The sequence below is a fragment of the Mangifera indica genome, chromosome 1, assembly GCF_011075055.1.
Source record: "Mangifera indica cultivar Alphonso chromosome 1, CATAS_Mindica_2.1, whole genome shotgun sequence".
NCBI lineage: Eukaryota > Viridiplantae > Streptophyta > Magnoliopsida > Sapindales > Anacardiaceae > Mangifera > Mangifera indica.
In genome coordinates this window covers 23,823,193-23,837,910 of record NC_058137.1, presented here as the reverse complement: position 1 = coordinate 23,837,910, position 14,718 = coordinate 23,823,193, and the positions used below count along the sequence as shown (strand labels likewise).

Genomic DNA, 14,718 nt, shown 5'->3' with positions numbered 1-14,718 from the left:
AAACCCGAGTTAGATATTTGGTATATGAATACAAGCTATAATAACCACATGAGTGGAAGTAAGTCTTCTTTTTTCTTATCTAAATGAAGATTTTCATTCCACTGTAACTTTTAATGATTGTTTTACTATGAAAGTGAAAGGAAAAGGTGATATTAAAATAAGAACCAAGGATGGCTTTGAGGAAACGATCTCTAATGTGTTGTATGTTCCTAACCTAAAAAGTAACTCATTGAGTGCTGGTCAATTACAAGAAAAGGAATATGTTATCACTATTAAGAATGGTGTTTGTGAAATTTATGATCTTGCTAGAGGTGCTATTGTAGTTATTCAGATGAATTAAAAAAGATTGTTTCCATTAAAAATTGAAAGTATTTAATCTTGTTTGATGGCTAAAATGAAAGATCCCTCATGGTTGTGGCATCTTCGTTATAGGCATTTGAGTTTGGTAAATTAAAAACCCTCCACGAGAAGAACATGGTGATAACTCTTCCTCAAATTACTTCTCCTTCCCAAGTTTGTGAAGAATGTGTTGTTAACAAACAACATCGTTCTCAATTTCCCAAAGGGAAGTCATGGAAAACAAATGATGTTTTATAGCTGGTGCATTCGAACATTTATGACCATTAAACCCATTTTCTAATAGAGATAAAAGATATTTAATTACCTTTATTAATGATTTTTTCAAAAAAACTTGGGTTTTTTTCTTGTAGGAAAAATCAGAAGTTTTTTTTTTTTACATTTAAAAGCTTCCAAGCTCGTCTAGAAAATGACATAGGAAAGACCATTAAGGCCCTTTGAACAGATTATGATGGCAAATATTGCTCAGAAGAATTTGAAGTTTTATGTGTAGAGGATGACATTTGAAGAGAGCTTACAACTGCATATATACCACAACAAAATGGTATATCTAAGAGGAAAAATAAAACCATTCTCAACATGGTTAGAAGCTTGTTGGCAAGAGGAAGAGTTTCAAAGACTTTTTGGCCGGAAACAGTAAACTAGAATATTTATGTTTTGAACAGAAGTCCAACTTTTGTTGTTCAAAATATTGACACCAAAAAAGGCTTGGAGTAGGAGAAAACCAATTGTAGATCACTTCAGAATCTTTGGATACATCGCATATGCCCATATCCCTGATGAGAAAAGGAAGAAACTTGATGACAAGGCTGAAAAATGTGTTTTTCTTACTGTAAGTGAAGCATCCAAAGCATATAAATTGTTCAATCCACTCACAAAGAAGATTGTGACCAACAAGGATGTTATTTTTTATGAAGAGAACACTTGGGATTGGAATATGCATCAACCTACCCAAGTACTTTATGATAATGATGCTGAACAGGACCAAATTTTGGCACCCTGTATGTTTGAAAATTCATCAAATACAACTTCTATAGCTGCCAAAACTTCACCAACAGTTGCTGAAGTTAATGAAGTGAAAGCTCAGTCTCATCATCGTGTTAGGAGAAGCCCTACTTGGATGAAGATTATGAGGTAACTGGAATTGAAGATCCAATTACTCATTTTGCTTTATTTTCAAACTGTGATCCTATAATTTTTGAGAATGTTGCCAAAGAAGAAAAATAGCAAAAAGCAATGGATGATAAAATTGATGCCATTAAAAGAAATGATACTTGGAAGCTATCCAATCTTTTGAATGGACACAAAACCATTGGTGTAAAGTGGGTTTTCAAAACAAAGTTGAAAGAAAATGGTGAAGTTGACAAGTACAAGGCACGCTTGGTGGCCAAGGGATACAAGCAACAATATAGGATCGACTATACAAAAGTTTTTTCTCTAGTTACAAGACTTGACACAATTAGATTGGTGGTTGCATTGGTGACACCGAATTCTTGACCTATTTTCCAACTAGATGTCAAATCGGCGTTCTTGCATGGGTACTTGGACGAACAAATATTTGTCAAACAACCCCCTGGTTATGTCAAAATAGGTAATGAGCATAAAGTTTACAGATTGAAAAAAGCCATTTATGGGCTAAAACAAGCTTCACAAGCTTGGTATAGTCGCATTGAGACTTATTTCCTTAAAGTTGGTTTTTCAAAATGTCTTTATGAACACACACTTTTTGTTAAGATTGGAGATAAAAGGAAAATGCTCATTGTTTGTTTGTATGTTGATGATCTTATATTTACTTGAAATTGTGATGTCATGTTTAAAGAATTCAAGAAGTGTATGATGGAAGAGTTTAAAATGTCTGATCTTGGTATGATGTATTACTTTTTTGGCATATAAGTGGTATAATCAAATGTTGGGATCTTTATTATCAAAAGAAATATGTAGGAGAAATTTTGGACAGGTTTCAAATGAAGGGGTGTAATATTGTAGACACTTCAATTAAGTTTAGCTTAAAATTGCGCAAAGATCATTAAGGAAAAAAGGTTGACAACAGACTTTACAAACAAATTGTGGGCAGTTTGATTAATCTAACTGCAACAAGACTAGATATAATGTATTCTGTGAGTTTAATAAGTAGATATATGGAGAATCCTATAGAAGTGCATTTGTTAACTGCCAAGAGAACTCTTCGTTATTTGTAAGGAACTAGAGATTTTGGGCTATTTTACAATAATGGAGAAGAGTCCAATCTGTTGGGATTTATTGACAATGATTATGCAGGAGATCAAGATGATAGGAGGAACACTTCAGGTTATGTTTTTATGTTTAGGACAGGTGTTATTTCATGGTCATCCAAAAAGCAATCAATTGTCACCTTGTCAAGTACAGAAGTTGAATTTGTTGCTTGCTGCTACAACTTGTGCTTGGCAAGCTATTTGGTTAAAAAGAATTCTTGAGGAGCTGCAATTCAAGCAACCAGGAGCTATTACAATTTTTTGTGACAACAATTCAACAATCAACTCTCTAAGAATCTTGTGTTACATGAAAAAAGCAAGTACATTGATGTAAAGTTTTATTTCTTGAGAGATCTTAGCAATGATGGAACAATTAATCCAATTTATTGCAGGAGTGAAGATCAACTTGCTGATATATTCACCAAGGCCTTCAAAATGAAGTCCTTTGTGAAGCTCATAAGGTTACTAGATGTTTGCATGCTGAAACCAGTCAAGATTTTAAACTGAATGTTAGCAAACATCAATTTAAGGGAGGGATTGTTAAAATAATGGTTGTTCTTTTTTTTGCACGTTCAACTAATTTATTTCCCAGTTGTCCTAGTTTTTAAGAGTTTGTTATTTCTTAGTTGCTTCAGTCCAAGTTATTCTATTTTAGGAGTAATAGGTACAGATCATAGGTTGTTATGGATCCTATGTTGATGGTGTTTCTACTATGTAGTTGTCTATTTAAAGGTTTCAACGTTCTAAATAAAAGATAAGTTTTAGTCTCATCTCTACGCAAAACGGCCTTTCATTCCCTTGTTTCTCCTCTCCTTTAGATATTTCACACCTTTGTTTTATTGTTTTGAATTCAATAGTAACATCTAACTAAATTGTATCGCTCAAAAGTAATTTGCAAGTCTAAAAGGATCAAATCTATCCATTGATTTTACAAAAAAATGGATCCAACAAATTATGCAACTCGAGTAAACACTTTACAATACTAAAACATTGCCTCTATTACGTAAGGAACAAGAGTGGGACTGAAAATTTACCTCTTCAAAGGCTAATGGCATCTTAATAACCTATTTACAATTAATTCATACTTGAAAAACAATATAAAAACCTTGTAAGATTGCAAAATAGAACAGTCACTGATGATGTTTTAGCTCGGTTGTGTTTCAAGAGACTTACCTTTACTTTCTTTAAGCTTGTTTCTACCTCTTCCGGTGAACCATAGAAATGAAATCATGCGGAATCTAAGTTCTCCTGTAAATTATATTTATTGCAAAAACAACAATGTTGATACATATTAGATATGATATGAATATAGATTTCTGCATCTTCAACTTCAGTACTTACCACAAAACTAGGAAATGTCAAGGTTATGTCCCTGAAGAATAAGAAAATGACATGTTATTTTTATAAATATGAACTTTTGTCAAGAAAAATCGGCTAGTATTAATTTTATTAATTATTTGATTTCATGCGTACTTGATGATGTACACGATACATTGCTTAACTTGTTATCAATTTTAAAAAGCACAAACAAGTTAAGTCTTACTTCAAATATGGAAGAGTCATATTCTTCAACAGAGAAGGGTTCTTTGACACGAATTTTTTCCATTCTTCTAAGTCAATCTTTCCATCACCTTTTGTATCAGCATCACTAAAAGTCTAGAAAAAAAAGACAAAATTTAGGATGGAAGGACAAAATAACCAAGAAATAGTGTAGTTGAAAGAGTTAAGTTATATGAACCTTATTCACAATAGTTTCAACGACATCATCGGAAAGAATGAGATCTGATTCATGTAGAAGTGCCAATACCATCTCCTTTAACTGTAAATTGATATCAAATTATAAGCTTAAGTTACTGAATGTAAAATTTTGGAAGTACAATTTAGCAGCCTTTACCATATTAGAGGGGTGACACTATAATGGTAAGTGATTGCGATATTTACCTCCTCCCACTCAATGAAACCAGTCTGCCTTAGATCATACAATTTGAAAGCAACTGCAAAAGAATTTTGCTAACTTAGTAGAAGGTATTTAAGAAGCACAGAAAACAGCGTATGTTTATGAGTTCTTTCAGTTTAACTTACACAAGAACTATTCACACAAAAGAAGAGAGTTTTAGTAGCAGCATGTATAGGACATGATGCATTTCCAAGGCAGAAACACTTTAAAGAATTCTATGATAGAGGAAATGGTCTCACATGCAATTTTGTCCTCTACAGGTGCATTTGGATGAAAGACACCCAATGATCGAATAAATTCCTCAAAGTCAATGACCCCATTTCGCTTGACATCAAACAGATCAAAGATCTGCAAAAGAAAAATACCCAGAAATTATTGTAAAACAGGATTCACATCGGTGCAGAATATGGCAGTGGTTTTTGCTGTTAAAATTGTTATTGATACACAAATATAGATCAATATCCACGACCAAGAGCCAGCAATACACACCCTGTCAGCAAAAAGATTCCTCCTATTCCTGTTCCTGAAGAGTGCAAGCTGCAACTCCTCCTGTACACAAGAACCAAATACAATTGCCTTTCTTTAGAATGAAGTCCAACTTAAAATTAATCAGCAATAATGAATGTAGAATCTAAATTAGTAATAAGGAAAACACCTTGTGAATAAGCCCATCATCAATTATTGAGCTGCTTAATTTCTTAAACAGCTCATACAAGGCCTCCACTTCCCTAACAGTGACTGCAAAGAAGAGGAAAATCATTGTATTTCCAAAATCAGTCTCAAGGAATTTTGTTAGGTGATTACAAACAGAGAAATCAAATGTATGATTTTATTGAGCAGCACACTCGCTACTGCAACTAGACAAATTAACTAGCTAAAATTGTATCACGAAATTTGCAACTTCCTTTTAATTAAGCCAAGTTCTCTATTTTTTTTTTTTCTCATTTCTTTTTATGCCAGATATGTTGTGAACGTTATCTTTCTATATTTCAATGCCAGTGAAATCATGATTGTTTCTAGCAATATCTTATCTATTTAATAATTCAACCAACCCAATTAAGATATTCTAGAGGCTGCAACAGACTAGGCTCACTACTATCACACAGTAGCATCATTTGTTCAAGTCAAGTTTTACTCCACAACTGGAATGCCAAGACTAGAAGATATTCCATGAACCAAAACAACTAATTTACTATTTCACTTCAAAGTTTCAAGGTGCAGGTGTCATGACTTATGTGTCGTTCTAACATTAAGTAGAATATATGCTTTTTTATCACTTTAATAATACTGAGAGACTTAATGCAGGGTTCATAAGCAGACAGATTTGGAAGATGATATGAGAGGTTTTCTCCTGTGACAATAATACCAGGTTGAAGCTTGGTTAGACTGGTTAATCGGGTGTAGCAGCATTGCTGCAATCTTTGTTTCCCGATATCAATACAATTGGATTCATTCTCATAATCTCTTTTGTTTATGAGATATATTTTGGAAGATTGGACTGCGTTTGGCTAGTTTTGCAGGTAGAGATCTGGTGGAGTAACAGGAGGGATTCATCAGAAGATAAATAATTAAGCACAGGCAAAAAAAGTCGGGAAAGTAGCAAGAATTGTACAGGGAGAGATAATGACTGACAAGGTGTTTCAGCAGCAAGAACAGTAGACTCCTCATAACCAGGGGTTCGTCTACTATTTTTTGTCAAGACACAACCCATGAGCAGAAATAGCACGATTTATCCACAAAACATTTGTCAATCAATAGTATTCATAAGTTCACCACCTGTCAATAGCCAAGAAAATATCTGTCAGCAATAATGCTTCAAAACTTACGGTAACTTGATAACAGAGTGATATTAAATGGGCAATGGATTTAGTCACTAATTCAACATGCATACCGATGATGACTAGCATGCATGATGACTAAAAGTGTTAGAATTAACATGTTTTGAGTGTCAATTATTTAAATGACTTAAGCCAATTTAACTTGGATATGCATTACATTATATACCATTTATTCTTATTTTTCTTCTCAATATGAGACTTACATATTCAAAATAATTTATACAACAGATTAATATAAGCAAATCCTACAGCTTATAACGTTTCTATTGAAACATCTGCAATACAATATCTCTAGAAATTGATGGAATCAAATGAACGTAGGCACAATGCTACTTGAGAACAGGTGGAACTAACTTGTCTTTTTGGACAAAACTAGCAAGAACCAGAGCTTAGTTACAGAAACAGAGGCTCACCTCTAGAATGGACATCCAAAAATTCCAGCTCTGTACCTTTCACACTCTTTATTATTCAACACTAGTTACCCTTCTAAAATAACCTATTTGAAATATATGGTTTAACTTTAGTAATCATTTGGGTAAAAAAATCTCAGCAGTAGATATACTTTATTCCCCTAATTTTCATCAATAAAATCAAAAAATAAAAATAAAAACCATTAATCAGAAGAGAGTGCTACAAATGGACAAAATTCATATTGCTTATGAACCATTGAACGGCTCCTTTCTTTATAGAAGGAGCAGACACAAAGCAAAAAAGTAAAATACTATTGAGAAAACTCTTTTCAACTAAACCAACAATTTAGTATCCTTTCACAACTAATAGGACCAAGCAACCAACAACCTAATCACCAACTTGAAGATGTGTAGGATATTTAAATATAAACAGATATCAAGGAAATTTCAGCAACTTCCATAATTTAATAATAATTGAACCCATAATGCAGACAAAGCTTATGCCTGCAGATCTGACGTCCCTGATAAACTCAAAAAACTATGAAATTTTCAAGATAAGTCTGATGATGCCAGTCAAGCACATATCAACCAGGAAAAATATATTAAATCAATACAGTCCCCAATTTTTTTTTATTATAATAAAGAGATTAATTTGAATTGTAAACTATTAATACTTTTATCAAAATTTCAGCTCTTAGTTATTATATGTATCATTATCTCAGATGAAAAAAACCAGAAAGAGCAAAATTCTACGATTTAAGGAAACAAAGTTCATTCTGTTTTCTTCTCCCTAAACACGATTTTGTCGGCAACCGAACAAGTGGTAAGGTGTACATAGAAAGGTCCAAATGCAAAAGTTTATTTTATCATTACAATTTCATAGAACTTCGCAAGAATCTGTGAACAAAAACTATTTTCAAGTACTAGTTATTTTTCAGAACAAAACATTTCAGACTTCTCATACTAATTTTCAAACCTAAGATCGCATCTAATCTGTTTAGCTGCCAAGAAATTGTAGGAAAGAGAAAGAAATACAGTTATGTATGCAATTGTAAAACTATTTTTATTAATTTATTCATACCATCTTATATGAACATCATGTGATTAGAAAATATGATTGATCACTTATTCTCCTACTTCAAAATCGCTCCGTTACAAACCATCTCTTTATATGGATAAATTACTTTTTGCATTCATAGTTTTACTCTTATATTTTCTAATTCAACAGACAGTCATGATTTGATGAAAAGAAAACCATAAGCATCTTCACTCGTTTTGGTCAACCACATTTACCTTTAACAAAATACTGAGACATACAAACTTTTCCTTTTCCCTCCAAAATTTCTCAACAGAAAATTCAATGCTAACACAAATTCAAAATAACCAATTCCATTAACAGCATCGAATTCTTAGCAGCTTGAACACGCAAATGAAAGAAAAACACCACAGCGAAAAAAAAAAAGAGAGAGAGAAAAGAAAAGAAAATGAAAAAACTAACCGGATAGAAACAGCCGTCCGGTTAAACTTGAGTGTGAGACAGCTGAAAATGTAGCTAGTTTTGTTGGTGCCTAGCGAGTAGCGAAAAAGGGATTAAAAAAGGAAAAAGTGCAGGATTTGACTCTTGAGCTTCAGCTTATAGAAATGAAACGGGGCGTGGCGGTAGCGATCGTCTTCAAATATTTGTTTTGATTGGAGGATTTATTGAGCTTCGGAGCTTTGGAAGATGAGATTGGGTGGCGAAAGGCCCGTATTTAATTACACTTACAGTGAGAGGGAGGAAGAAAGCTTGAATTTTGAAAAAATTTTAAAATAAAAATATGAAAATATATAAATAATAATATTTTTTAATATAATATAATATAATAATATATTATTATATGATTTTACAAAATAAAAATAATAATTAATTATATAATAATATATTATTATTTGGATATAAAATTATATATAATTTATATTTAAAATTTTGTTAATAAAAATATGGACATAATTATTATAAATTTATAAATAAATAATAATATATTATTATAAAATTAAATTATTTTAAATTAAAACTAAATCAACAAGCCGAACAAATTATCATGTCACGTGTAATGTTACCTTTTACTTGTAACTTTTTCCATCTTTCCTGTACAGCTGTCCCCACCGAGTCCGCTCCGTACACGCAGCTCGCGGCGCCTTACTTCCAGAAGTATATTTATTTTTAAATAATTATATATTTATTAACTTTTTTTATGAGTATAGTTTAATTTACATAGATAAATTAATAAAAATAGTATTGTATTACTATTTTATTACTAAAAATTACAATTTTTATGAATAAAAAATATATTTTTGAATTCAATAAATAGTTTCCAATAAGAACAACTAATTTTAAACCCCATGATTACATTTTATCAATTCCTTTTATATGTACAAGAAATTTATTTATTTGTTAAATTTCCTTAAAGAAAAGCACTATTCCAAAATTTCAACAGCCGTTGGATCAAAGAACAATTTCTTCAGTTGAGAAATCCAAAATGGCTGCTTAGATTGAATTAGATTGATTCAGACTAAAGTGTAAAGCCAATTCCTTAATGTTGAAAAATAGGATTCTCTCAGATTTCACTGTCTCAATTCTTAATCAAAATAATAAAAAAGTAAACGAAACGCGCCAAAAGTAAGAGGTCTCAATTAGATTGTGCAACAACTTTCCCTATGGGGAGAGCAAAAATGTAACCTAGATATGCATCAATGGGTTCGACTTTTAAAAGAGAGTTGTATGATACTGATTGACTGAAAGCTATACGTTTTGTCTATCAACCGTATGTAATTTAGGTATAGGTGTCACCTCACATATTTAAGCTGCAAATTTGAAGATTAATAATATTAAAGTTAAGCCAACACAGTTTATTGGTATATAAATTAGGTTAATCGGGTCTATCGAACTAGGTGTAATTTATTCTAAGTTTAGGTTTGGAAAAAAAATTTGGGTTTCAGGTTTCAAATCTAGCAATTTACACTTAGAATTTTTGTTTAACCCCAATTTATTAAAATAAACCACACTTTGAATCTATCTATTTAATTTTAAAAAGGATAAAAATATCTCTACAATTTTAAAGATGGTAATAGCTCATGTAGAGTTATTTTGATAATTATATATCACTTAAATATAATTTTGATTGTATGACTTTTTAACCATGGAAAATATGATCCTAATCTTAAGGTTTTTTTGTCAATAAAATCTCTTTCAATTAATCTTATGGGTTAGCATAAATTTAATAGAGTAAATTTGGACAAATTCAAGCTGAATAAATTTAAGTTTGAGTTTGTTAGAGTTTAACTCGACTCAAAGAAATCGAGCTTGAGTTTGAGGAGTTTTAAAAATTCCATACTATAGAATTTTTTAAATTTAATTTTAATTATAAACTTGTTAATTATAATTTGTAAAATTTAATTTTTTCTAAGAAAATAAAATGTGAAAGGGAATTGAGTTGTGATAAAAAGTGCAAGAGTATGCCTATTTATAGTGGGTATAATGCCTTGTTGGAGTGTATATTTTTAATGTCAGATTTTTTGCCAAAAGGTATTTACATTTTAGCAAATTTATTATGCAAAATACATTTTCCAAAATCACTTCTATTCTCACAGAGTCGAGGCATATGAAGAATGAGTTTTTGGTCCATTTAGTCTAATGCTTAGGATATTGTCTTTTATGTCAAAGATACTAGTTTGATTCTTGTAAGAAATAAGTATTTATTCTTCATCATTTTCATTGATGAATAATCACCCACTATTTGGCTTGGAAAGGTTGCTCGTAAGCTTCCTTTCTCCCAACAAGCAAAACGAGACCTGATTTACAAAGAGAGAGAGATACAAAGAAGACCTGGTGATAATGTTTTTTGTGAGATTTCGAAGTGTCTTAGAAAGACTTGGATGCATAGAGAGAAGAAAGAAGTGGTAAGGAAGAAGAGAAGATATTCTTTTTCATTTTTAATTGTGAATTTACCTTAACTTTAATGTTTAATAGACCACTTTGCCCTTTTACTTTATATTTTTTATTATTGAAGTTTGAATTTAGGTAAAAGAATATAATTTATGCGTTCAATGATGGAAAAGTATTTTTGAGCCAAACAACCCAAACCGTACGTGGAAAAGTGTAATTTACTTAAGGCCAAACGACTATTTCCCACCCAAGGTTTGATGTTTTCTCAAAAGTCCCCCCTTTAACTATGAAAACACCAAACACCCACCCATGGCCGGTTAGATTTAACCAAACCCTAACGTCTGAAAATTTTATCTCCTTTTGCCCCCCTAAACTTTAAAAACTAAAATTTTCTCCCAGCTTAAGTTTTAAAAAATGGCAGTTTCACCCTAGGGTTTGGTTTTGAAATCTCCGATGACCATTCCGGCTCCATTACCGATGGCCTCTCCCTCCCGAAGCAATCTCTCCTTCCGACGAATGTTTTCCTCCCATTTGGAGGATCGATCGATATCGGCTTGACCTTGGGAGACGAAGAACTTCATCGGGAAAGACGAAGCTCCCAAGGCCAAGCCGACGCCGATCGATCCTCCAAATGGGAGGAAAACATTCGTCGGAAGGAGAGGTTACTTCGGGAGGGAGAGGCCGTCGGCAATGGAGCCGGAACGGTCGCCGGAGATTTCAAAATCAAACCCTAGGGTGAAACTGTCATTTTTTAAAACTTAGGCTGGGGGAAAATTTTAGTTTTTAAAGTTTAGGTGGACAGAATTAGATTCTATTTTAGTTTATTTTTAATATTATAACAAAAATGACGATTTTACCCCTATCACACTTAGGGTTTGATTAAATCTAACTGGTCATGGGTGGGTGTTTGATGTTTCCATAGTTAAAGGGGGGACTTTTGAGAAACATCAAACCTTGGGTGGGAAATAGTCGTTTTGCCTTTACTTAATTTAACAAAGAAGTCAATTTTTTGCTGCCTTTGTAAATTAAGTGTGTTACATCGATGGAGACAAAAATCTGTTGAAAGAAAGAGTTTGGGTAGAAAGTTAATTAAGGTGTTGAAGAAATAATTTAATAAGCAAGGGATTGCTCGTATGCCATGGCCTTCAGCTTATTTCCTTTTGTTTTTGGGCTAAATGACTATTTTCCACCAAAGCTTAGTGTAAATACAATTTTTTATTTGTTAATTATCCAAAATTTAAATATTTTTATTTTTATTAAATTTCTTTGATATTATTAAAGATAAAATTATTATTTAAAAATAATATTTTAAAAATTAAAATTTTATCATTTTTTACCCCATAAATTTAAAAACTAATAAAGTTACCTTTACCAAAAATTTGGAAAACTTATATTCCCTTTTAAAGTTTTTGCAAGTAACTGCCGACGATCGAAAATGACAACAACGATGGTGTTCTCCTTCTTTTTGGGTTTCTCTTTCAACTACAATTAATTTCTTATCATTATTGGTTATCTTGTCCCCTCATTGACAATGCGACTAAGAGACTAAAATTTGGGTCTCTTTATCACTTCATCATGGACAGTATACCCAAATGATTACTGTACCATATATTTCAAACAGGTTAATTTAGAACCAGTGTTGAAAGGTATAGAGCTATATATGTACAAGAGCTGGAATTTTCATATGTCCACTCTTGAGGTGAGCTTATGTTTTTCTGTAACGAAGCTCTAGTTCTTTCTAGTTTTGTCCAAAAAGAGAAGTTGGTCCCACCCGTTCTCTACAGTATAATTGTGACTGTTAGTCCTCGGAAAATTTGTCACCATGTATCAATTTGATAAAAAAATTTAGAATAGTGTTATAATTTTTTATAGTTTTTATAGGAAAAATAATTTAGAATAGGTTCAAATTGACCTAAAAAATTGGGTCACATTTGGGTTGATACAAAATCAACCAAATTGAGTAAATTAACCTAAACTAATTTAAATATTTTAAACAAAATATTGTATAACATTATAATAGTAAAAAAAATTTAATATTTTTTATTTTCTTCATTTGGGAGAAATAATTTCAATTCACAAAATCCCTATTTTTTAATTCGAATTAATAAAAAAATTAATACTACATCATCAAATACTAAATATGTATCATCCAAAGATATTCATTTTAATTTAATAACTCTTTTTGACAGACTTGTAAACAAATTGTTTATAGTTTTTTTTTTTTTTGTTAGTGTGTTATAAATACTACTTATTTAAACTTATTATATTTGGTGTGACATATTAATATACTTGTTTAATAAAAGTCACGTTCATTATATAGATTAAAAATTAAATTTTTTAACTATTAATAAGTAATTATTAATGTCGTTAAGTGTCAATTGTGTTATTTTGAAGTTGAAGTTGTATACTTATTCAAATTCTTGATTATTTATTTTTTTATCTTTACAAGTAATCATTTAAAGAAACAATAAATGAACTATAAATATTAACTTGAAATAGAATAATTTTGTTTTGACAAAATATCGTTTTGTGTCAAAATGTCTTTTTATATATTATTTTATAATAAATTGTGTTAGGCCAAAGGACTATTTCCCACCCAACTTATGTTATTTTCTCAAGTTTCTCCTCGTTAACTTTGAAAATCCTATTTATCCACCTGTAACTGGTTAAAATTAACGGTTTCAAGAGTAAAATCGTTATTTTGTCTACATTATTAAAAATAAACTTAAATTTTATTTTATTTTTCCCCTAAACCTTAAAAACTAATAATTTCTCCCAACTTAAGTTTTAAAAAATAGCATTTCCCCCTCTAGGGTTTTCATTTTTTTGGAGTTAGTTTTTCAATGTCGTTTCTTCCTCTCCGTCACGGCCTCCTTCTGAGGTTGTCTTGGGCACCGTCATCTCGACGAAGACGAATCGTCTTCATTTAGAGACGAAGATGAGGACGACGAAGAGTCTTCGTCATCAAAGAAGACCTCGTCTTCACCGACAACCATGCCCAGGATAATCATCGGAAGGAGACCGCACCAAAGAGGAAGAGACATTGCTTGAAGGTCGCTAGAGAGGAAGAAACAACATCGAAAAACTAACTCTGAAAAATTGAAAATCCTAAAGGGGAAAATACTGTTTTTTAAAACTTGGGTTAGGGAAAAATGTTAGTTTTTAAAATTTTAGAAAGGAAAATGAGATAAAGTTTTCAGCGGTTAGAGTTCCGTTAATTTTAACAGACTATAGGTGGGTAAATGAGATTTTCAAAGTTAATAGGGAGAAACTTGAGAAAACCGCATATTTTGGGTGGGAAATAGACCTTTGGCCATTGTGTTATCTTTGATATTTGACAAAGTGTGTTACTTTGTAACAAATTATGTTGTTACATGTTATGGTTTTACACAACTTTACTTATTATAAAGTTTTGGTTAATTCGAATAGAGTTAAGTCAACCCAAAACATATTTCGGTTAAATTTAAGATTGAAAAATTTTAATACGATTTTATTTTAGATTTAATTAGGGTTTAGACTCTTGATCCAAAATCTGAATTAACATGATACGAATACAACTCAATAATACAAATTGTTAGGTTTAGTGCCTACATTCATTTGTCTCCATCAATTTCTAGAAATATAGCATTGGAGATAGTTCAATCGAAACATTATAAACTATAGGATTTGTTTATATCAATCTGTTGTATCAGTTATGTTGAATATATATATAGGTCTTATATTTGGGAAGAAAAATAAGAATGTTGTGTATATAATGTAACGGGTATCGAAGTTAGATTGGTTTTAGACATTTTAACGGTTAAAACCCAACTATGTCAAAGAAGTTAAAGGGCTGAAGATTTCTAACAGTTCAGTCATCATCAGCATGCATAATGACTTGAGTGACTAAACCCATCATGTCCTACCTAAACTTAAAAAAACTCATAAATATATGCTGTTTTCTGTAAGGCAGACTGGTTTCATTGAGTGGGTAGAGGTAAATATTGCAGTCACTTGGCCA

The 14,718-nt window shown here is 31.4% G+C and overlaps 1 protein-coding gene across 1 annotated transcript; it reads right to left on the bottom strand.

The window, feature by feature from the left end:
* Nucleotides 1-3,479: 3,479 nt before the first annotated feature.
* LOC123218159 (calcineurin B-like protein 4) lies at nt 3,480-8,552 on the bottom strand. Its single transcript, XM_044639417.1, has 10 exons — nt 8,292-8,552; nt 6,178-6,321; nt 5,201-5,283; nt 5,035-5,094; nt 4,785-4,893; nt 4,530-4,582; nt 4,327-4,407; nt 4,132-4,244; nt 3,930-3,960; nt 3,480-3,836 (listed from the first exon to the last, which is right to left on the bottom strand). The coding sequence occupies exons 2-10, from the start codon at nt 6,254-6,256 to the stop codon at nt 3,816-3,818; spliced, it is 630 nt and encodes a 209-aa protein (XP_044495352.1). The 5' UTR covers nt 6,257-6,321; nt 8,292-8,552; the 3' UTR covers nt 3,480-3,815.
* Between the last annotated feature and the right edge of the window lie 6,166 nt (nt 8,553-14,718).